The 23,825-nt window shown below is 39.8% G+C and overlaps 1 protein-coding gene across 1 annotated transcript; it reads right to left on the reverse strand.

Moving 5' to 3' along the window:
- Positions 1-12,947: 12,947 nt before the first annotated feature.
- med1 (mediator complex subunit 1) lies at positions 12,948-23,373 on the reverse strand. The gene is made up of 16 exons (XM_079333751.1): positions 23,185-23,373; positions 21,748-21,854; positions 20,899-20,977; positions 20,556-20,610; positions 20,183-20,315; positions 19,942-19,970; positions 19,726-19,797; positions 19,380-19,454; positions 18,893-19,053; positions 18,654-18,765; positions 18,321-18,445; positions 18,099-18,226; positions 17,664-17,865; positions 17,484-17,579; positions 17,214-17,319; positions 12,948-17,124 (listed from the first exon to the last, which is right to left on the reverse strand). Exons 1-16 carry the CDS (start codon positions 23,303-23,305, stop codon positions 13,314-13,316), a joined length of 5,412 nt encoding a protein of 1,803 aa, XP_079189877.1. The 5' UTR covers positions 23,306-23,373; the 3' UTR covers positions 12,948-13,313.
- Positions 23,374-23,825: the final 452 nt, after the last annotated feature.

Genomic DNA, 23,825 nt, shown 5'->3' on the forward strand with positions numbered 1-23,825 from the left:
CAGTATCTGCTGTCACTGGATATGCTTGTCGAAGGCTACTTCTCTCCGCTTCAGTCTCGTACACCGGCCAGTTCTTCTCCCCTCGTGCACACACACGCGCGCGCTCTTACAACAACTTTGATTTCGCCGAGGCAAAGTGCTACGCTCGATCTGATTGGTTCAGCCCGGTAAATTACGCCACAGGGACGTATAGAACGCGCCGTGATTGGTTGATAAATTATGCCGCTGGCGCTGCAAGTAGTGGGAGGTAGGACTAAGGAATCGAAATTGGTATGTGTTTTTTTTTACAGTATTGTAAACGCCATTTTAACAATATTAATGTTGTTGTTTTGTTGTTGTTGTTGTTTGTGTTGGGGAGGGGGGGATAAGGCTATAAGGCTATATGTACTTATAACGTAACATTTAACGTATGTAGGCAATAAGTTTGCTTGAGATTGCCTATTTCAAACAACATTAGGTTATACTTCCCACATATTGAATTTCAGTGACAATTAATACATAGTCTTTACATTAAAATTACATTGTAGACACTTTAATTAAAGACCATGAACACTAACATATGATTGTGTCATAGAATTTAATATGCGGTTTTATTGTGTACAATTTAATTTGAAATTATATTGTATTGATTGTTGTATTGCTACTTTCACATGCCAATAACACTGCAGGAACCTACCTACATGCAGGAGTTTGTTTTTAGGACTTTTTTCGATGAGGCGACCAAAGCAAAGATACCATATTTATAATGAATGGTACAAGGATTTTGTTATTTTCCTTGGGTTTACTCATCTTCAGCGAACAAGCAGACAATTGTAAAAAAAAAAATCATGGCTCCTATATCTATAGAAAAAATATAACCCTGAGTTAACAGTTTGAACGAAACAAACACCATGGATTAGATCAATGAATGAGAATAAATATGACCTTCCATAGTAGTGCTGAAATGAGGATAAAAATAGAAAACAGCATACTGCAAAACAGTACAAGCAAACAATGCTAGAGTGTAACACATTGGTCGAAAGCCACAGGCCAGCAGACAGCAGCAGTCCACTGGGAGCATCACAGCCAAGCATGGGAGGCTGATTCAGCACCAAGGACAGCTCTGCTCTGCTTTCTTGTCTGCCTCTCTGTGTTATGCCAATTATTAACCCTATCTGCATTTATACATGTGGTTTCATGCTGTTTATGATGTATTTCTGACACTGATGAAGTTTCTCTTATTAATTAACAGCCTGTGAACGGTATGAGGCATATTTTTTCTCAACTCCGGGCTAAGAATAGAAAGAATTCAGAACAGAGGAATGGCATGGACTACTAACAACTTCTGCTCTTGCTCAGGCAGATTAGTTAAAACAGCAGGACATTTGTGGCTCTGTAATTAACAGGCCAGATGCTGGATACATAAAGGTTCATTATAAATTCTGCATTCAGGGCTGGATTTCATTAATATTTAGGTATTGTGCAATTATGCACAAAGCATTGGATCTATCTATCTATCTATCTATCTATCTATCTATCTATCTATCTATCTATCTATCTATCTATCTATCTATCTATCTATCTATCTATCTATCTATCTATCTATCTATCTATCTATCTATCTATGTATGTATCTATCTATCTATCTATCTATCTATCTATCTATCTATCTATGTATGTATCTATCTATCTATCTATCTTTGTGTAAAGTAGATATGTACACCATGTCCTAGTTTTAAGTCACAGTTGTCTTCAATAATCGTTTGTTTTGAGCAGCTTGACTAATAGCTCCTGGTCTTCTCATTTCATTATGCAAATGAAAGAACATGTTATTTTGTGTAAATGCATGCAAAAGCTTATAAGAACCCTTCAACAGCCGTTCAGTGTACTCATGTGTCCCAGACAGGGTTATAATCAGCTTCACATTTGGTTTGAAGAAATGACCTTACTGCATATCAACGATATCTTAACATTATATCACACCAAATGTCTTCACAGTTGAAACTCTACATACATGTTTTTCATGACGTTTTACACATAAACAGTGTAGTATTGTTTGTAGGTCACAAATCTGTTTTTGCTTATTTTGCAATGTTCTCTTGCAAATTGAGTCATTCAAGTAAACCCCCCCAGCCCCCCCAAAAAAGTGTGTTTCTTACTCTCTTTTTAATCTATCTTATTGCCCATTTGGCCAGTTACGTTTTACAAATTCAAGTTTCATAACTGTGGACCTCTGACAAAACATCTACAGAACACATCAATCTTTCATAGGAAAGCATGTGGTAGACAAATAAAATGAAGACAAAACAGTAGTATTCTGTTTCTCCCATGCCATGTCAGAGTAGTAGCTGGTGTCTATTTTGCAGCATCATCTTTTATTAACTGCTCTGGGGAACTTATTTTTTCCGCTCTACCAATGATACACTGCCCTCCATCTATTCACTCTGTCTCTGCTACGCATACAGACGGAAACACACATGAATAGTAAAACCTGTGCAGCCAGGAAACTTCATTTCATTTGAGATAAAACAAACAAAAAAACCCCTCTGAAAGGCAGTAATACAAATCTGCTTCAATATAAATACAGCTTATTAGATTGGAACACATTTCCACGCAAGACTTGTGAACGATGCATTAACAAATAATGCTGCAAGGAGCAAGAGAGCAGGATTAGGGTCCTGTCCCTGGAAGGCACACGACCTGATATGACTCTATTTAATCTCCCCATCCACTCAAATGAACATAACCCTTTTCTCTCCATTACCCCCCCCCCCCCCCCCCCTCTTGTTTTTGCTCTTCCGTTTCAAAATCACTTTATAATTTCCCCCGCTTGCTCGTTATCATGCCCTTACCCAAGCCAACTTTGTTTCTTATCTGTTTCCAGTGAAAAGAGGAGCCATCTCGCAGCAGGCAGCCCAGTGAGACAGCTGATGTCAGCTGTTTCTCAGTGCAGGGTGGCCAGAGATTTTTGTTATTGCAGTGGGGTGGCTTGGTTTGGCTCAGCTTGGTTTGTGGTTTATATGGAGCCTGACATGTTCCCATTAGTTGTGGATTGTCTTCTTTTTATGGTGTTTGTGCAATCATTGCTATAGCTGCCTCTAAAAAAAAGACTCTTAACCATTATCTCAATTCATTATGCATACAAAATACTGATTATGTCTCCATGATCTTAATCTTTGAACAATAAAAACAAATGATAATACAGGTAAATTAACCTTGGTGCATTATGTCCCAGCACAATCTGTATGCTTTAGTCTTTCTCATTTTATGCGCGCGCACACACACACACACACACACACACACACACACACCTCTGAAAGGGTCATCTTGGCCATAATTAAAATATGATACAAGGAAATGACCTTGATAAATCAAACATTATCTCTATAATTTTTTTCCCAACTTCAAAAGGAAATGGAGGCAAGAGTACACGTCTAACACATTACTGAAGATCTTACCTGCATGGTGCCAGAAGATTTTATTAAGCTACGTTATACAAGAGGATTCAGCAGGCTAATATTATCTAGTAATACAATTCATTATTCAGTCACTAACCTTGGTCAGTCAGTCTCTGTGGAAAAAAACTACGAACGCTACTTTAAAGTTGCCTAAAAGGATATGTGGGTGGACGAATGTATGTTTTTCTACATGTGAAAAGAAAATATAACAAAGATACTTGGCTGCAGCAAACAAAGGACTGAATTAATGCAAAAGATAAAGTGCTCTTTATTCTCATGAATCTCAGATAACGCATCTTAGCTTTGAAATGCTTCCTTGAGTCGTGCAAAGGAGAACAATCTCTTTTTTTTTATCACACCAATTTTTTACAGAATAAGAATGTAAGTGTAAAAAGTCCACCTTCGACTATTAGGCCTGAATAGTGTGTTAAGCATATAGTTGTTTTTAATAGTCAGGTGTGGTTGCAAATCTTTACACATCAAATATTGTTAGCAAAACTTCATACATAAAAGAAATTTAAAACTCCGATTGCCTCAAGGGAGGCTCAAGTAATGTAACTTGAGTCAGCTTTGCTATGCCTTGACATCCCATACAACCTACAATGGACTATTAGGGCCACATGAAAGAATAAAATAGAAGACTTTAGAGATTAAAGTCATAATATTAGGAAAAGAAATGTGTAAAAGAAGAAAGTCATAATGCACATTCAAATTTTAAAAGCTGTAATTTAACAAGATTAAATGTATACTTTAAACAGAATAAAGTCTTTAAATTATGAGATTAAAGATCATATTCTTGCAAGAATTATTTTGTAAATTAGCTCAAGTAAAATTTTAAATTATGAATTTGAAGTTCGATTGAAAGTGCGATTCAAGTCTTAGGTTGATTTTGAGAGAATAAAGTCAGATTACGTGTTCATTTTGCACCAAGCATTATTTGCCAATGTTTATAGAGGGCGATTCCACCCATTTTATAACGCATTTCAAAAGACAATGATTTCCATCGGTAATTTGCAAATTCCTTTCATAAAGAGGATTGGGATGGCTGAAACTTCACCAGATGCTCTGCGTTCCAAATTTTGGCCAAGGCAACTGGCTGCTGGCCAGGTGCTGGTGTCCTAGTTTATCCAATGTAGTTTGTGCACAAAAATCTGTGTTTGATCACGTGACCTGTAGATTAGTATGTTGCTCACATCACACTTGCAGTTGAGTTAGGCAGTATGACTCACAAACGTAGTTTTCAGGTTGTAACTAGAAAAGAGGAACTGTGGAATTAATAGGTTTGGCTCTGTAACACAGAGCATTTTTCAAATTGTGATTGTATACCTTATCTGGCTGGACTGATTTGCTGTATCCTTTAGAGCAACTTGTGGATTTTAACCCAATATCAATCAATCAATCAATCTTTATTTGTATAGCGTCAATTCATATCAGGCGTTATCTCGAGACACTTAAAGCAGGTAAAGGACCTTACTCTTTGTCTGTTAACATTACAAAAGAGCAGATAACAAGACCATGTTCATCGTTTTGTTTACAAAAAGCAGGTATAAGACATTACTTATTGCTATTTTACAAGAGCCCAGCTTAATCCGTCATAGCGTGGCAAGAAAAAACTTCCCTTCAACAGGCAGAAATCTTCAGCAGACACGATGCAGAAAGAAGGACAGGATAGAAAAAAAAGTGAGTTGTGGCTCCATTTTCAGTGGGTGGCGAACATGTGACTGAAAAAAAAAGTGTCAAAAAGTCTATGAAGTGCTCTTAAAACATACTGGTTTTGTTCCTTCTCTTTTCTCCATCACATGTTTCGTACCGTCTGAGGGATAAACTGCACTATTTCTCACTCAATAAATCTGATTGGTTGGAAAAAATATCTGAATCTTTGGTCACAATTTCCATGATGGAGTGGGTCCTTAGGCTAGACCTGTTGAGATCCACTGCTTTAGAGCTGCATGATGAAGGATGCAAATCTTTCAAATCCAAACTGAACCTTGGCACAGTCAGAGCACTAATCACTTGAACACTCTTACTGAACCAGATCTGTGCTCAGTTCTAAAGTTGGTGATGCTTTAGAAAAACACAACAAAGCCAAACTGTAGCTGTCATCCTCTAAAGGAAAAGTAGACATGCTGGCTAAATGTTCCCCTATTGGCCTTTGCACAATGTTAAGTTGTAAAAATAATAACGCTGGATATCATGGTACCAGTAGGTTTTAGGGGAAACTGAAATTTAAAGATAAGAGAGAAAATGAACACAACTGCTTATTTGTGTTTTCTCAAGACAACATAAAGAGCTACAAAACACAAGCTTAGAATTGTACACGAGGTAACAAACGGTATTACATTAAAGATAATTTTGTATTTAAATGAATATGCTTAATTTCAACTGTTTGATGTAATGAACACCCAAAGATCACTGCTGTATCTGGGTCAAACGTTAACCCAGTAATTCCTGATGGGAAACAAATCTGTTTCATGATGTAACAAGCAAACGTTTGCTCATGTGCGAGACAACCTTGTTTTTTATTTATCACTTTAAAGGCTTTTTCACCGTTAGCATGCTCCTTATGGAATACATGGCCCAGTTTTATTTTTTCTGTGTCTACTTGATGCGCACGTGTGGTGCGTGAATGTTGCCAACATTCACATTTTCTTGTGTGATTCTCTCTCTTTGTGACAACAAAGAAGACCTCGCTCAGTCATAGAAGCTGATGACAATGTGAAAACTGAGTCCCCCCATGCACAGCTGACTTTAGACCTTTGCCACCAGGTTGGTTGTGAATGATGAAATTTATAAAGGTGGGAGGTATCGCATAAAGATGTGTGCGCAAGGGTGTCAGCGATTCCTATGCAACAGAAATAGGTTTAAAGACAGAAGGCAATAAAAAAAGATGTTTTTGAGAAAACTGGAGAGATGCTTAAATAGCTATTACTTTAGACCATTCAGGATCATTGAATTTCTTTCAAATTGATCACATTAGGCTACAGACAGCCATAGGGCTGCTGACTTCGGACTTCATATCCAGACATTTGGTTGACATCAAACCTGACATCGGGCTAATGTCAGATCCCCTTTTTTGCCTGATGTAAAAACCCAGTGTTGGGATAAAGTCAAATTCTGCAATGGGCTAAGGTAAAACCTGATGTTACGCTGACATCAGAAACCAACGTTAGGCAGACATCAAAACACCTGATGTTGACCTGACATCAGATCTTAACATCAAGCTGATAAATAAACCCTGACATTGGGATGGCCTCAAAAGAAAAAAAAACAAGAGGTGACATCAAAACATCAAGTTTGGCAGACATCAGTTCCAAACCTTCTGTTGACGTCAAAACCTGACGTGAGGTCACATCCAAAACTCAACAACAATTATTTGAATTAAAACCCGGCCTTAGGCTGATATTAAATCCAAACTTTGAAATCAGATCCCAAGTGTAGCTGTCGATAAATCTTGTTGAATTAAAGTCGGATGGGTTGAAGTCATCTCATTGCATTCAATTTGAAACAGAAATTGAACAATAAATAATACTGAAGGATTTACATTATTTAATTATAATAGAATAATTTAAACTACAAACTTTAAAATAAAAAAATGCTCTTTATGGGCAAAATGATTTGCCTAAAGACAAAGATGCAGGGCAATATTTTTATTATTTGAAAAAGATGGGATGGGATGGGGGGAGTCACATGCCATAAAGCACAATATCATCCTATGGAGATTCAGATAGATAGATAGATAGATAGATAGATAGATACTTTATTGATCCCGAGGGAAATTCAGGGCATCCAGTAGCAGTATACAGACAGGCAGGACACAAGACATTGGTTACAATACAAGACATCGGTTACAATACACACCCGCTGTCCCCCTCCCCTCTCTATACAATAATCCCCCAAACAAGAAGAAAGATTCAGAAAACTAAGTTCATATTATGTCCTCAGCAGCAATGCAGTGATATTTTTTAGCAGAATTATTAGCAGCAGTAAAGTGAATGTAAAAGACGGGGAGATTTGAATGAAGAGGGAAAGGGCGGATGGCCAGAATGACATTGGGGTTTGTTTTGGATTTGACAGAAAGGGGGTTGGCGTTGTCATTTGCTGACTCACACTGCGGCCCCACGTAGATTTAAGGGTGAATGATCTTTTATAGCCCTACAGACAATTCACTGTGCAGAAATATGGCTACTTACATGAGAAACGATTCCAAGGCACAGACCTCATGAATACATAAATGTTAGGATAGATACTGTAGCCCTTTTGTTTAACATGCAGCACACAAAGTTTGGTGTAGCTGGTGCATGTAATAGGGACACCACATTCTCGCTGCAGATGAAATATATCTCTTGTGATATGACATAACATGCTGTATCACTTTGGTCATGAAGTAATTGTAATTTAGGTTCCGTTCATTGACTTCTTCAACAGAAAAATAATAATATCCTGAGAAAAAAAAAGTCAGTATTTTAAAGCAATTAAACTGGAAATGAAGGATTTCCGCATGGCTTGTGATTTTAGTACCAGCATGAAATGACCTGACAGAGCTACCCAAACCCCTTTAATGTGTTTAATAAAAATAAATCACATAACTGTGCACTAACCTCTTTTATACATGGAGCTGATCGTGTTTGCTTATCTTCTTTCGATAAAGCAAACCTATTTGCTGAGGAAAGGCACTGATAGACAATTGAAAAGTAAGTTAGAGGAACTTTAATGATTTGAAGTGATCAGATCAACTAAGGTTAAAAACGGTAATGTACTCTCAATGTTATGTATTTCATCAGAAATGATTAGTTAGTTAGTTACTTTATTTTCCCCGTTTGGAAATTCATTTTCACAGCTGTACAGGCAGGGAGACACCATAGCACACACTCACTCATATAACACACATTTGTGGCAAAGTACAGATATCTATTTCCATGATCACATATTGTTCAGAGTGTTGATGGCTGTGGGGATTACACTGTTTTTAAAATGTACTCTATTGTGAAATAATATCAATGTATTGTTATCCACTTTAAAAAATGATATATTACCATTACGGATTACGGATTGGGAGGTGTTGATCTTATTTGTGCTGATGTCATGCTGTATCGAGACACTAAAACGTTGTGTATCTGAGTTGTTCATGTTACGTTTGGTGTGACATTTGTCATTGTCATCAATCGTAATTTGAACATCAGAGTGTTGAAAAAAAAAAACTGCAGGGAGATTGTCAGAAACTAGCAACACTCAGTTGTACCTTCACTCCCTTCAGTGTTGTGGAGGTTTCCTTCAGGTATGTAGCCACTTACTTCACTTTTTCCTAATCGTAACTCTTAAGATTGGCACAATTAGGAATAACTTGTCTAAACACATTTCAATACATCTGCAAAGCCATGAAAACCGAACTAAATTCAAAAAGCAATAAAGGGAGATTGGCTATACATGCATTTTCCTCTCTAGTTCAGTAAGTGAATGGGAATTAATCAACTGATAAACAGACAAAAGCAATTCAATTTAACATCGACAAATTAATTTTTGATTGTCTTGGTTTCTTCTAGAAACTTGTAAATGACAAAGGTGGGCTAAATTAAATGTTAGTGTCAGTCCTTTCTGCTGTGGTTGTTTCTTGTCAAAAAGGAACATGTCTCAGTAAAAAAAAAAAAGCAATCTACATGACCATGCACACAAAATGACAAAATCCTGGCACAGTGACACAATTGCATTTCTGTGGCTGATGAGGAAAAACTAAATTTACTCTGATAGCAACCCTTCGAGGAAAGATCAAATGCAGCACTCCCTGCTGCCTTTCTCCTGTGAGCATATATAGCTGGAGTTTGTCTGAGAATCTCTTGCGATGATAATAATATCCTTAGTTGAGGGTGTAGCACAGAGGCTGAAAATACATCTAAACCCTCTCTTCCTCCCTCCCTCTTTTTCTCCCCTCCTCTCCAAGCTAACTATGTGCAGCAATAAAGCTTAACTTACTGGCAAAAACACTGCCTCCTCATGCTTGCTTATCAACAGGATAAGCTGGGAGGTTATTTCTATGCCTTAAAGCTCCTCAGTAGTCCTGAAATGCAGCTCTTCCTTATTACAGTGCACGGGAGATAAACAATTTGCAGAAACCATCACACTGTACTTTTTTTATGTCTCATGTGCTGAAATGAAATGAATTTGTCCTCCACAAAAATTCAAAGATTTTATAAGTTATGAGACACAATCTAATGAAACAGATGGGCACGGTTTTCATCCTGTTATCGCCAACATGTACCTTTTGGACTCAGAAGGACAATGAGTTCAAAAAGAATCTGTAGTGGTGCTTCCAAAAAAGAGAAAAGAAGCTATTAGCTCTTATAATGTTAACGCTTGGCATATTGTGGTTGTAGAAAGTTTTGAATGATAGGACAATGACAGAAGCAGTGATGCTAGCAGCCCTGAAACTGTTCATTTTACAGAAGTAAAAACGTATAGCAGTAAGTAAGGTCATTTACCTGCTTTTTGTAAACATAACAATGAATTTTTACCTGCTCTTAAATTAAATAACAAATAGTAAGATATTTTACCTGCTTTTTGTAAAGCGTCTTGAGATAACACTTGCTAGGAATTAGCCCTGTACACATAGAGATTGATTGGGTGATTCTATCGAAATGCTAACATCAACATGCTAACATGCTGGCAGTGATAATGTTAATTGAAGTTGACCAGCTCCTGGTGGTGAGAAAAGTCCATAACCTAAGAACCCTCACTATATTCAAAGTTAAATGAAGTCCATTGAACAGTTGTTGGGATATTTATATAAAGCTTTTAAAAACAGGAAAAAAACATTGACATACTACAGATTGTTGAGGGCAGAGTATATACTGTATATCAGTGTAAATGACAAGCCTTAATATAAGGAACATATTCAAAAGCAACGTTTATATTAGCAGACCCAACCTGCAACTGCTCAGTAATTTCTCAGGCATGCAGTTGACCTCAGTATCGTGTGTGGAAAGAATAACAGAGTATACACATGATGAAAGGATGAGGAAAGAGTAATGATGTGGATATTTTAACAGGCAGCATAAGAGCGAGTGTGAAGCCAGGCATAGTATTTGAGTGGCGGGGTCGACAATAGAGAAATAAGCCGTGCTGAGGAAAAGCTGGATCAGCACTTTGAAAAGGTTGACAGGGAAAAGGAGGGGAGAGGCCCGACTGAGAAAAGATGGCAGTTTCTGAGTTTCTTTTATTTTCCTGGAATTTGAGAAATAAGTTAAAAAGTGTTGCAAAAATTAACTAACTGAACCCTAAAAATGAAAACATTTTTAAAACTAAAGGTTCCTTAATGGCTTAAGTACAGTATTCAAATCAAACAACATATCTCCAGTACAGTAGTTTTTACATTTAGAAAGAAATTGCATCAATGTTTTAAAGCAATTTAAAGATCTTACTGCGGGTTGCTGTGTTTTAGCTTATTTCTTGGACTGTTTTGACTGGGTTGTCACCAAACAAAAAAAATACACTAAGGATGTGGTAGGTGTTGACTCACATCTGTAGCACAATGTTCAAACTATTTCAGAACCAGATATCTGAGTTAATTTCAAATACAAACAAACCAATTGTGAGATAAGTCTATCCTCTCCATCTCTGGTCTGCTCCACCTCTCAGAAAATGTGTGCTCAAACAGGCCATTTGTAGATTTTCCCTTCATGACATCACAAAGGGCAGTAACCCCTCGTCCAGGTGGGTGACACTCCCACATTTAGGTGTTTGTTTTGCCTTCTCACTGTAAACAAGAGGGCATGGTGTGAGAAGGCATGTAAGAGAAGAAGAGCTGAAATAGAGGGGTTTGGGTATGATTAAATACAGGATTGGAGTTGAATTCTATCAGGAAACTTCTACGATAGGTTTTGGGGACAGATATTTAAAGGAATAAATATAGAAACAATTACCACGTTCAACTAGTTTAACTTCATTATAATCACACAGTTTAGATACATAAGATGTAAACACTAATCAGGGTTTTTAAAGCTAAGACATTTGAGGGCAGGCAGAATGTTGTTATATCTAGCTGAATATGATACTTTCCAGCATAAATATTAAAGTTACATTTTTGACATAAAAACACAACAACTGGGACAATGTCCTTGCTCAGTGTCTCTTCAGCGGCTTCTATAGGACCCTGCTTGTAATGCGATTCTAAAAACCTATTAAACGGCAGCCCTAAGGAAGCTTCTACCTATTTGAGTTTGCATATCTGATGACATACCAAAGCAGTTTTAGCTGAGTGTCATGTTTTTTTCAGAGCAGCTCACTCCATGATGAGCAATTGTTTTAATATACAGAGACTCCATTTATTAATGTGAGCTTGGCAGTTTAGTCGGGCTTCTGGGAAAAACACCCAGACCAGTCAGCAGAGATGAAGAGAAGTGAGCTGATTGGTCAGAAGATCAGCTGACTGGGGGCCTTGGGGTCTTGGATGGTGTCACTTGCAACAAAAAGGGTTACAAAGGTTATATATTTAGTTCTGTTTTAACAGAAGTAACTTATAGATTTAAAATTTTCTGCTGGCCTTTTTTTTTCTTTGTCAAGGGATCTATGTGCTAAACACTGTCACCCTCTCAGGATGCAGAACATATCTATACTCCAATGAATATTTGCTTACTTGAGGATAACACTGAAGAATTATCTACAAAATGTTACAAAACAAACGAAATGGAATAACGTACTCTCCAAATTTCATATAATTAGATTACAAATGCTACTGTATTTAAAATAAAGATATTCCAATTAATTCGACAATGTCAACATTGATTTTTCTAAAATAGACATACTTTTAAATGATCTTCTAGACTTCCACTTAACAAAAACGATGTTGATGCTCTTTAATCAAATGTTATCAAGCCACCAGGGTGACACTTATTTTAGTTTGACAAAATGCATACAGACTTACCTGTATGTAATAGTTGTGCTCGTGCTTTAGGTTTAGTCACATATTACACGTTGTATTTAAGTCCTTGTATCAGACAAATTCTATGGATATTGCATTTGGCAGTTGATATTTTATCCTTTTATTTCATTAATGCCAATTGTCATTGTGAGACATTATTTAAGATGTCTTTGGCTATTTCAATCTCCCTAGTGGCATCTTGATTTCACAATTCTCTTTCTGAAATACATGTGAAAGGTTTAATGTATTTAACTTCTAACCATCCCCTCTGGAAGTAAGCAGGTCAGTAGAAAATATAAAGAGAAAAGTTGCCGTCAGTAATTGAGCAGCTTAAGCCACTGCTGCCACCTAGTGTAGGTTTCTAGACGAGCTGTTAACTCTCCTCAAAGACAAATGAAATACACTATTATCTGTATTTGATATATTCATTCATTCATTCCTTCAGACCCGGTTTGGAAGTTGTTGAGTAATTTTAAACTTTTATTTACAGATTATTTATTTCACTCTAGATGATCATGGGAAAACAATCAAAATGAGCCTCTGCTGCTGTTGCTACATAAAGAAACAAAAACAGAAATGCAACAATGAGATTTTTCAAGAAGTGAAATGTTTATTCCAAGCTTCCAAAACTTAAACAGTTAAAAAATTACTCACTTTACCTCCATTTACATCATTCCCATCATCAGCATTGCAGCCTATGCTGCCTACATTATTTTACAAGTCAAATCAACAGTTTAAAATGTATCAAAATCTACAGAGAAAATACCCCTTTATTAAGAAAAAACAAGGCAACTTTACATTGTACCCTTCCTGCTTTACCGCTTTGCTTGGAATACATGAAAACAATGACTGAGATGCCAAATATTTCTAATCTAGTTAAATAAATACAAGTTTGTTTTGTATGTTAAAAGGCATGTTAAAATAGTTGGGGAAAAAAAGAAGAAACCATTTTTTTTTAAATAAAATTAAAGGTTGCCAGTTAGTGCAGAGTCCATAAGATCATCATCTTCGTTTCTCATGTACATTGGACTGGGCCTGGATGGACGCTCTGAGCCCAGCATGGACAAAGATGAATCGGAAGCAGATATGGGCGACCGAGACCAACTTTCTGTTTTTATCTGATGCGAGGACTGCCCTATTGACATAGAGGACTTCTTCTTCTCTTTGTCCCTGTCCCTTTCCCTGTCTCTGTCCCTCTCCCGTTCCCTTTCTTTTGCCTTCTTCTTCTCCTTCTTGTGTTTCTTGTGCTTCTCGCCAGAGCTGAGAGGAATGGAGCTCATGTAGTCCTGGGGGGGAAGTGGGCGAATGGCCTGGTCATCATCTGAGCTTGGGCTGTTCTGGTGGGACTTCTCTGCCACAGAGCTGCTGCCGGACTCACTCTCGCTGTCCTGGTTTAGTGGGGTGTATCCTGGAGAGCGGCTGTGGCTCGGGGAGGAGCGGTCATGTTTGGGAGTAGAGCCGCTGAAGAGGGGGGATGCTTTGAGGCTAGAAATCTGGGGTCGCATAGAGTCCCCAGATCCTTCGCCTTTCTGAAGGGTCACTTTGGCTTTGATGCTTGGTGAGCCACCATCGGGTTTGCTAATTATAATTTTGGCCAGACCAGTCGCACTCACCCCTCCTGTTTTAGAGTCCATCATCTTTTTATCCCCGCTGTTGCCCACTGACACCGAAACTTTCGCCTTTGTCTCTTTATCAGACTTCTCCCGCTTATACTCCCCACTTTGAGAAGATGAGGCATGCTTGGACTGGCCCATGTTTGATGGTCCACTGCTGGGAACATTTCCAGGACCAACACCACCAGGAGCAGATCCGGAACCAGATCCACCTACTGGTGGCCCTCCCTCACAACCATCCTCCCCCACTCCTCCCCCACCAACACTCTTCAGTTTGTCTATTACCGCTGTGAGAGAGGGTTTCTTGTTCCGGCTGGGGGACTTCCCTTTCGCATTGGGGTTATTTGCATTGTTCTGACTTCCACCACCTCCTCCCCCACTGCCTCCACTTCCTCCTCCTGACCCTGCTCCCCCTCCACCCCCATACTGAGACTGGGAGCCTCCTGAGAAGTTCATGGAACCCGAGGACGAGGAGGAGCTAGAGGATGATGAAGATGTGGAACCAGAGGAGGAGCTCCCACCCATTGGCTTCTGGGAGCTCATGCCTCCACCAGAAGACTTTGACCCTCCAGAGTTGCCACCTCCAGAGCCCATTGGGGATTTAGCCTTCGAGGAAGGAGGGGTTCCTGGGACCTGGGATTGCTGCATTTTCATAGGGGAAGACAATTTATCTCCAGAGCTGCCAGAGCGGGAGTGCGAAGGGGATATGTTGGGCTTTATGTTGGGATTCATTAGAGACCCAGGAGGTTTTCCCCCCTGTGGCTTGATTTTATTACTTCCACTTCCACCTCCACTAACTCCAGGCCCCGACAGTCCATGTTTTGTGATAGGGGATGATCCTGGTTTCCCAACCCCCATTCCCTGGGACGAGCCTTTAGACTGAGAAGGTCCACCTCCTATTCCTGCACTCCCTGGCTTGGAGCTGCCACCTTGTGTTGTTGAACCTTCCTTGGACTTGATCTTTCCAGAGGAAGAAGAGTGAGAGTGATGGCTTTTGCTGCTACTGGTCCCCCCTGCTCCTCCCGTGCTGCTTGAGGCGGAGCTGCTTGATGTGTACCCACTATGGGATGATGTTTTACCCCCAGTTATGGTCCCTTTTGCAATTTGAATAGTGATTTTAGGAATGGGAGGTGTGGCACCACCAGGAGGAGTTTGTGACCGTCCTGAACTACCTGGAGACTTGGAGCCACCTCCACTTATGCTTCCACCAGAGCCTGAGCCACCACTAGGGGGTGTATATGGTCTCCCACCTGAGCTATGAGAGGGAGATTTACCATCAGGGTCCAGCTTTTTGCGTTTAGGAGGCTTGTCTTTTGATTTTCCCTCACTGGATGGAGTTCTGCTACGTTTGACCTGTTTGCCCTCTGTGGAACTACTTCCCATCCCCATCCCAGAACTGCTCCCTCCACTTCCACCATTCTCATCCTTTGGTCGCATAAGTCCCGGTTTAATTTTAGGTTCTGCGCTTTTAAAGTCACCAAGACCCATAATGAGGGGGCTCTGAGAACCTCCACCATGTGCATCTCCTAAATCAGGAGCTTGCCCAAGAAGTGGTTTACCACCACCACTGTTTCCTCCAAAGACCATCCCCATATCAAAAGGGTCCTTCAGTGAGGGCTCTGGGGTGCTCTGCCCATGTGGAGTTGGGTTCTGTGGTGTTCCTGATGGGGTATTCTGCTGGCTACTTGCCCCAAAACTCTTCACCAGGTCTATGTCTCCATCTGCACTTGGGGAGCTGTCATCAAAGTAGTTCTGGGAGAAGCCCTGGCCTGAGGTCAGAAGGTCAGGGTTGAAATCGGCAGCATCAGGAAAGAAGTTGGTGGAAGAAGAATCACTGGTAGGAGTGGCTGCAGTTGCTGCCTCAGCAATCAGGTCAGCAGGATCAGGGAAAGGATTCTCATTGCTGTTGGTGTTAAAAATGTCTGCAGAGTCGAACACTGCACTGCCCTGCCCTGAGCTGGAAGAGTCACGGATTGGAGTACCTAATGGACCTCCATCATCCCCACCACTGCCCATGGGGTGCTGACTATGGCTGCCTTTCCCAGTTTGCTCTGGCAAATCTGACAAGATTTCTGTGATATCAGGTCCAATGCTGTCAGAGCTAGAAAGACGGACCATACGGGGCGGTACAGTACTCTGTGAATGCTGTTGCTGGGACTGGACATGAGACTGTGAATAAGGCATGCCAGGGCCAGAGGGTGGTGTTCCACATTGACTAGGTGCTGGAGTGATACTATGGGGAGTATCTAGTCCATCACCAGCCAGGTTAACATCAAAGATTGAATTCTGAGATGCATCTACATCCATAGAAAGGAGCTCACGATGGAAGTCATCCTCATGTGTAACTTGATGGTGCTGGTGGTGTAGTGGCATTGACGATGCTTGTTGTGATTTACCCAAACCAGCACCTCCACCAGGACCTGCAGCAGTACCTGTAAACACCCCACCTTTTTCTGTCCCCCTTGGACGCTTTTTCTTTGCTTTTGGCGTACCTCCAGGGCAGGTACCTCCAGCACTCATACTTTCAGTCCGTGGGGAGCCTGATGAAGAATTCTGCCTCTCCAATGGACTTGAACTATACAGGGCTGCAAAATCTTGTGTGGGATTATCTTTCAACAGGTTCATCAGCATGGGATGATTTTTGGTATTGCTGGCAGGGGAGGAGGTTGGGGGAGGCGTCTGGTGGGGTTGTGGTGCATTCTGGGAGCTAGGACTGGAACCCACACTTCCAGTTATCTGCAGCAGACTTGTCAGAATTGGATTCTGGGTCACTTTGTTGTAGTCATCTGTGTTGCCTTGACCAGCCTGTTGTTGCTGCAACTGTTGCTGGCTAACTACCCCTCCTTGGGTTGGACATTCTCCTCCTTGGCTTTGCCTTTCAGTTCTGGATATTCCAAATAATGACGGAATGGGACCTGCAAAATTGGGTCCCCCGGGGGGCCCTCCTCCAGTAGGTGTGTTGCCCCCAGTAAGCCCAGGCAGCCCCATAGGATTGGCTCCTTCACCTGTAGCCATGTTGTAGGTGGGACTACCAGAGGGTGGCAGATTATTCTTCACCATAATTTCCACTGTCTGAGCAATTAGCGAGAGGGCTGGAGTGTCTGCCTGGATGGTCTCTGCTTTCCTTCGAATCGCTCGCATCGTTACTGGGATGGACATGCATCTAGGAGGTTGATGAAACAATTACTTAATTACAGTGAAAAAATACTGTGCACATCGAGTAATGCACTCAGGAAGAATAAACAGTCTCACCTCTGGACCACTTTGGTTATGAATTCATCAGTGCAGATCAAAGCATCTGAAAGTCCTTTATATAGTTTGCAGGATACCTGTCTTGAGTCAATAACCTCCATTACCACTGCAGAAAGGAGGCCAGATTAGACAGGACTCATTAGCAAAAGATAGATGTTACAACTGATACCACAGTTAATATATCGATAAATCACAAATGCTCAAGAATATTTTTTGTCAATACCTACATATGTTGAATTCGTTAGATATTATAAGATGTTTGGTGCTTACCACAGACTAATGACTCATTAACTGGATGCTGGAATGAGACACTGAAACTTGAGTCTGTCAAAGGACATACTTCAAACTGCAGAAGGCCTGCACTGTCTGAAACAGAAAAACATACTACACTAAAAATATGCATGGTAAACAGAGTAGATGTATTTACACAGTTAATAAGAACTGAGATACCTTCTTTGATGGAAGTTCGTTTCACACAGCTGCCAATCAAGTTGTTATAAGCTGCTTGGTGCCTAATGATATCCAACAGGGTCGGCACTTGTGCTGGGTGACGGAAAGGGATCTTGGACACCAGCGCTCCTTGAAGTGAATGACCGTCTTGGACCGGGGCATCACCATTCAGAAAGTAGCAGTGCTGCTGATCAGGCAACACCTGTGGAATCATAAAGGTAGATACAATTAATGACTTTTGTAGTTGCTTAAAATAAGCAATAAAGTAGAGCGGGTTTGTTTTAAAGTCAGTGACCAAAAATGTAACGTTGTATGCTCAAACCACAGGACATTAACCCTTTGGCCCAAGTTGCACCAACTAAAACAAGTTGAATACAAGTATTCAAGGAAAGTCAACTTTGATGATTTGAGTTGAGGTATTTTGTGTCTTCTCACAGAGTAGAAATGCATATTCGGTGGTAGCAGTGGTGCCGAGCTGCCCTCCTCCAGAAGCTGTCGCTGGCTCTGAACAATTAACTGGTAAAGAGGTGAGAGGCTGGGGGAGCTTTCAAACACTGGAATGGCTATGAAAAAAAAGAAGAAAATATTTGAACTATAAATCATCAATCGACACACGCATCCTCCTCTCCGCATACAATATTTACGAGGTAAACTCACATGTAGCATTACCCATCCTTTGAATAAAGGACAGTGAGAAAGGCATGGGCCGGTTCATCTTGAGGAAAAAACAAGCTGGCAGGTCGACACAGTTGGAGTTGGTAACAGTGGAAAAGGAGGGTGTCCTGAAATACACCAAAGAAAGAAATCAACTGTCTCAACTCTTACACTAGAACAATCATCGGACCGTTGTTTATATCAAAGAGACTGCCAAGAATGCATATTTTGATAAATCTCAATTATCTTTTGCGTGCTTGTAATGCAAACATGATGAAAGAAAACCCCAGCAGGATATGACAAGGTACCTGAAAAAGCAAGTTACAAATCTCTTACCCCTTGTTGTCCACTGGGTGGGATCCAGTGATGAGTGGAGCAATGGGGAGCTTGTACACCGCAGAGGTTCCCTCAATTGTCACTGAAACACTCACACCCAAGGAGCGTGGAACTACAAATATGATAGCAGTGATGACACAAAGAGACGAGAGTGAGAAGTCAGACAGCTATAGCCACAATACTTAGACGAATGATCAATTAGTTTTGACTGAATTCACACACTTTCTCTATGCACTTACTATTATCTGTTAAGTTGAGCTGTGTGTCCATTCCCTCCTCAAATATGTCATAGGGGGAAACGTAACACTGAAGAGTTACAAGATGGCCACCACTCCTTGCCGTTAGCAAGCCCACACCGCTATGAAGAATCGTCTCCACTGTGTTAGCACTGGTTGCTAGCCTTGAAATCACAAATGAAAGAATAATTGAGTCAAAAAGATACATTAAAAATACGACTTTAAATGAATAATCAATACTACTAAAACCAGATATTGTGTGATGTTTCCCATTCACATAATAAAAACTGCTAACCAGACAATGACATGACCCCCAAGTGGCTTTCAATGCTCTTTTCACGTTATGGCCTTATAGCAAGCTACAAACAATAGATTCTTAAGGCTCTTACAATCCAAACACACAAGCTCAAAGCATGAAAACACAGACCTCCCACTTTTTGCCAGACACTTACAGCTCACAAATAAAAAGGATGAGTGCACAGGAACTTACCTAAACATGTGCATCATCTTGGTCAGGTCAAGCTCCAAAGACTGCAGCGCAATGTACATCTTGGTTTTTAGCTTACTGAAACACATAAATTAAATCACATTATATAAGGCAACTTTCAAAATAAACAAAACAAAGACAGATATCTTTGGCACCAGTGTTTAATCAAATGTCTAATTTGGAGAAGAGTGGTGCTCTACATCAAATACACCGTTATGCCTCAGAGAACTTTTTTTACTGAGAGCATATTTGGCTTCAACATGTAACAGCCATCTTTAATTTGTTTGGGAAAAAAAGATATCTTAGTGGAGTTAAAACCTGCCATGCTTATGGCCTAATGTGTACTTACTTGTCTCCAGGGAGCTTGTAAAGTTCTACCAGTCCTTTCAGATGCTTGGAAAACTCTTCAAAGTTCTTCTCCCTGATGTGAAGCATGAGAGAGGTGGTTTAAACCGCTTTCAGGATTAAAATATATTTCTCACAAGTATCTACATCATTTTACAAGGAACACTACACTCTGATCATCCCGTAGGAGCTTTCATTGGAATATTTGATTTCTACTCACCTCAGATGCTGAATCAGCTCAGGACAACTCTGTGAACAACAACACAAGAAAACAAACAAACATCACCATACACTAATGGGACATTACCTCATTTAAAAGCCAAGAATAAAGTCATTTTAAGGTATGAAAAGTAAATAGGTTTAATTGATTTAGAGAATACACTGTGGTACACAAGCAATACACAATAATAAACTTGACTCTTCTTTGGCTGAACTTATTCAAGCGGTAAGAACAAACCTACCGTGGGGTTTTCTCCTTGATGAGCCACCTTAACGTCGACTAGCTGCCCAACGGTGTCCAGCTGCACCTCCACATAAAACATGTCGGACGTGATGTAACACTCAGTCCCTGAGGTACTGAGGTGCGAGCCCAGCCTGCGCGGACAATCACAGAAAGAACATGAGGTTGAAGAGAATATAACTTTTATTCTTGTGAGTAGCTGATAGTCTACAGTGAGAAAGGAAGACGTGATCCCCATTTCATTCTTAACAGAATAAAAAAAGTCATATCAACAACCCAGGCAAACTTATATCCTCCATGAGTATTGACTTCCTGTCTTAAATCAAAGCTGGCTTACATCAAGAAAACATGGGCAAAAACAGAGAGCAACTCACATGTTTTGCCGGGCGATGGATTCTAGACGATCCGTCATAGAGGGCAGAGATGAGACTGAAAAAAGGCAGGCAGAGAATATAATAATAAGGTTGTTGTCGATATCCTAATAAAATACTACCAAATGCTCTTACTGTGCACATAAACCGACAATATTGAAGTTATAGGACATTACATTTTTGTTTTGCCCCGTACAGCATGTCAGTAACACTTGCACTTTTCATTAACATAAACTAGAATATTCAGCAGTTCATTTCAGTCCACATGATGGAAATGAAACGTTGTAATGGAAAAATGCTGCCCTTCTGTCCCTTGTGTCCCTGTCCTTCGTGTTAGCTGTCTCACCTTTCAGCGCTCTCTGCAGGGTCTCCAAGCATGTGAGCAATAGCTGGTGACCTGCTGCGTTCATAACACCACGTTTCTCCTGAGTCACAGCGTGAAGAGAAAACAGGAATAAGAAAGTAGTTGGAAACAGATAAAAGTGCTTCATCCACAAGATTTGACTTTCAGGTTGTTTTTGTTGTTGTTTTTTTACTTGCTTAGCCAGCACAATAGTTTAGACATTTAAAGGTCACTACTTTACCTTTGGGGATGTTATGAAAGAAAAAAACCTGTCTGTGGAACAAAGTCATTAACCGCAAGAAATGTATTAAAAATCTAATCATAAAATTGTCTCTCTTGTTGTTGGTGTAGCGATGTGGATTGTCAAATATATACTTTTCTAAAATAAAATTCTGTCACTCACAATGATGATTAAATTGTCTCGGTGTGTTTTTTTTCCCGAAGGTTGCTTGTTTTAAATGTTATCATGAATGTAAAAAGGGACAAATCAAACTGCTTATCTTCACTTCAGATTAAGGGTCATTTTAAATCATACACCTTCTGCATTGTGCAGAGTTTAAATCTGATTTCACTTTGACACGCAGGATAAGCACACTTTGTAACTTGAGTTTTAAAGAGCAAAGATCAGAATTGACTGTAGTATTATACCTCAAATGATGTTCAGGTGAGAATGTGAGGAACTGACCTCTGGTCTTTAGTCAATGATTGTTTCAACTGGTGTTTTGCTTTTATTTGTAATGAAAGAATTCTACTCCTGCTGAACCTTAAGGCAATCTTCTGAAGGCTGTAAGTGGTCTAAACAGATATTAAATCATTGAAGCTGTTACGCAGATAAATACATGTTTCTCTTACCATGGCCTGACGCACAACCTTGGAGGTCTCCTGCCATGGCCGCGAAGCATTGTGTTTTGCATGAAGCCTCTCCAGCAAAGTAGCCATGCGACTCTGCTTCTCTGCCTCTGTAAAACAATGTAAGAGTTCAGCTTTAAAAAAACAAAACAAGTGATTCCCCGTCCTGTTCACTGTACTTCTGAGAGAACTTGCTAATCCACAATTTATGAGATGGTCATCATGGCTTTGTACAGTGTAATGTAAAAAAATAATTCATGCATTTTACTGTCATACGTTTCAAACATCTTTAAAATGTCTGAAAATCCCCCCCCCCCAAAAAGGCTTCAACAGAAACACTGCATCATAACATGCATTCTTCAACCCCAGGACTCCCTGGCATTAAGTATCTCTTTTTCAAGAGTTACCTTGCCAAGACAGGTGGCAGCACAACTAACAGAGTTTCTGACAAACAAAGAGCAGCCTTACAGACAAATTTAGCACTATTCATGCAGGCCTATTTTACAATTTCAAGTTCAACTCACAAGGTATGCCTTATGTTACTCCAGAAAAACACATTCAGTCCCTGTTTTAAATATTTCCTTTGAAAATGTTTTAGGTGCAGAGTATCAAACTGTTACAATACAAATATCCAGGGAGAGCCAGATATATTCTTTTAATTTAAAAACCCCCCCAAAAAAACCCATCTTTATTAATGTCAGCATATGTCGGAATATATTAGAACAGATTTCTGGGCGGAGTTGTAGGGATTTACTAAAACAAAAGCACCAGCGTTCATGCGGATTTATGACATTTAATATGTTCAGTGAAGTTAGTAGTAGCATGAAAATCAAAGGTAATCAATCGAGTCACGTGACATCCTAAAAAAACCCTATAAAATCAGCCTCACGTGCGTTTTTTCTGTTTGGTCAAACAAATATGAGGTGTCAAAGCAACACGAGCTCATGTTTTATCATTATCTGTCATAAATAATTACTGCAGGTTTTGCATCAGATTTGGTAAGTGGCCCTACTTTCACTTCTACGCGAAACGTCTGTTTAAGCTTAAGTAAAGTTATATCATGCCTTAATAATAATAATAATAATAATAATAATAATAAGTGGATTTAGTGAAGCACTTAAAGTTAGTTTGGACTGTTTCTATAAAAGTTAGCGAAATGCTAACGTGACACTACAATGGGCTAGTCAGCCACAACCTAACCAAATAAAACACTGTGCCCTGTGCCAACATCATTTATTATTGTTACAAACATTAAACAATTGTAGGGGTATATTAAAATGACAAACTAGACACGCAGAAAAACCACACGACATTAGCTGAGACTGTCTACTAAACTAAGTTAGCTGTTAGCTGTTGTTAGCTTCAGTCGCCTTGTCTTGGAAACCACTGTATTACACTATTATAACAGGAAATCAACTAAACTCCGGGACACATTCGTACCTGTGATGTCTTCGGGTTTTAGTCTGTCTGCATGTGACTGATTCCCCCCTTGTTGAACAGAGAGAGTATGTTCCCTCGCAGGGCTGCCGCTCTGCAGAGAAACACCAGGCCCCGTCGCCATTGTACCCAGTCTGCTGTTTCGTTTTAACCCGCTTCGACTTTCTCCGCTTCCCCCATCTGGGCTTCCGTACTCACTGCTCCACACCAAACCGATGTGAAACGAGCTACTTCTTTACTCACAGCATTTCTGATGTTTGTTTATTAATTCTTTGTAAACTAGTGCGTAATTTATGATGTAGATATTATAACTGTGTAAACTGAAAACCATTTAGCAGGTCTGTGTTTTAAAAGAAGTTAAGAAAGGGTTTGATTTGCCACTTTGTGATATTACTTAAATCAAATAACAGAATTTCTATCAGCATAATGAAGTAAATGTCTGTGTATTCATTTCAAAATAACTTTGTGCCCATTCATTTCTTCTGCTTGAAATAAAGGACAATGTCAAATCGAGACTCCAGATGGCGTACAATAACCATGAGTAAATGATTCATGATTTGCCAAGAGCAGCAAACAGCAAAATCCAAAAGGAAGGTTGAAATATTCATGTTAATAGACTTCAGAAACAGAATAATCTTTGGTCT

Source organism: Symphodus melops (genome assembly GCF_947650265.1).
Source record: "Symphodus melops genome assembly, chromosome: 21".
Taxonomy (NCBI): domain Eukaryota; kingdom Metazoa; phylum Chordata; class Actinopteri; order Labriformes; family Labridae; genus Symphodus; species Symphodus melops.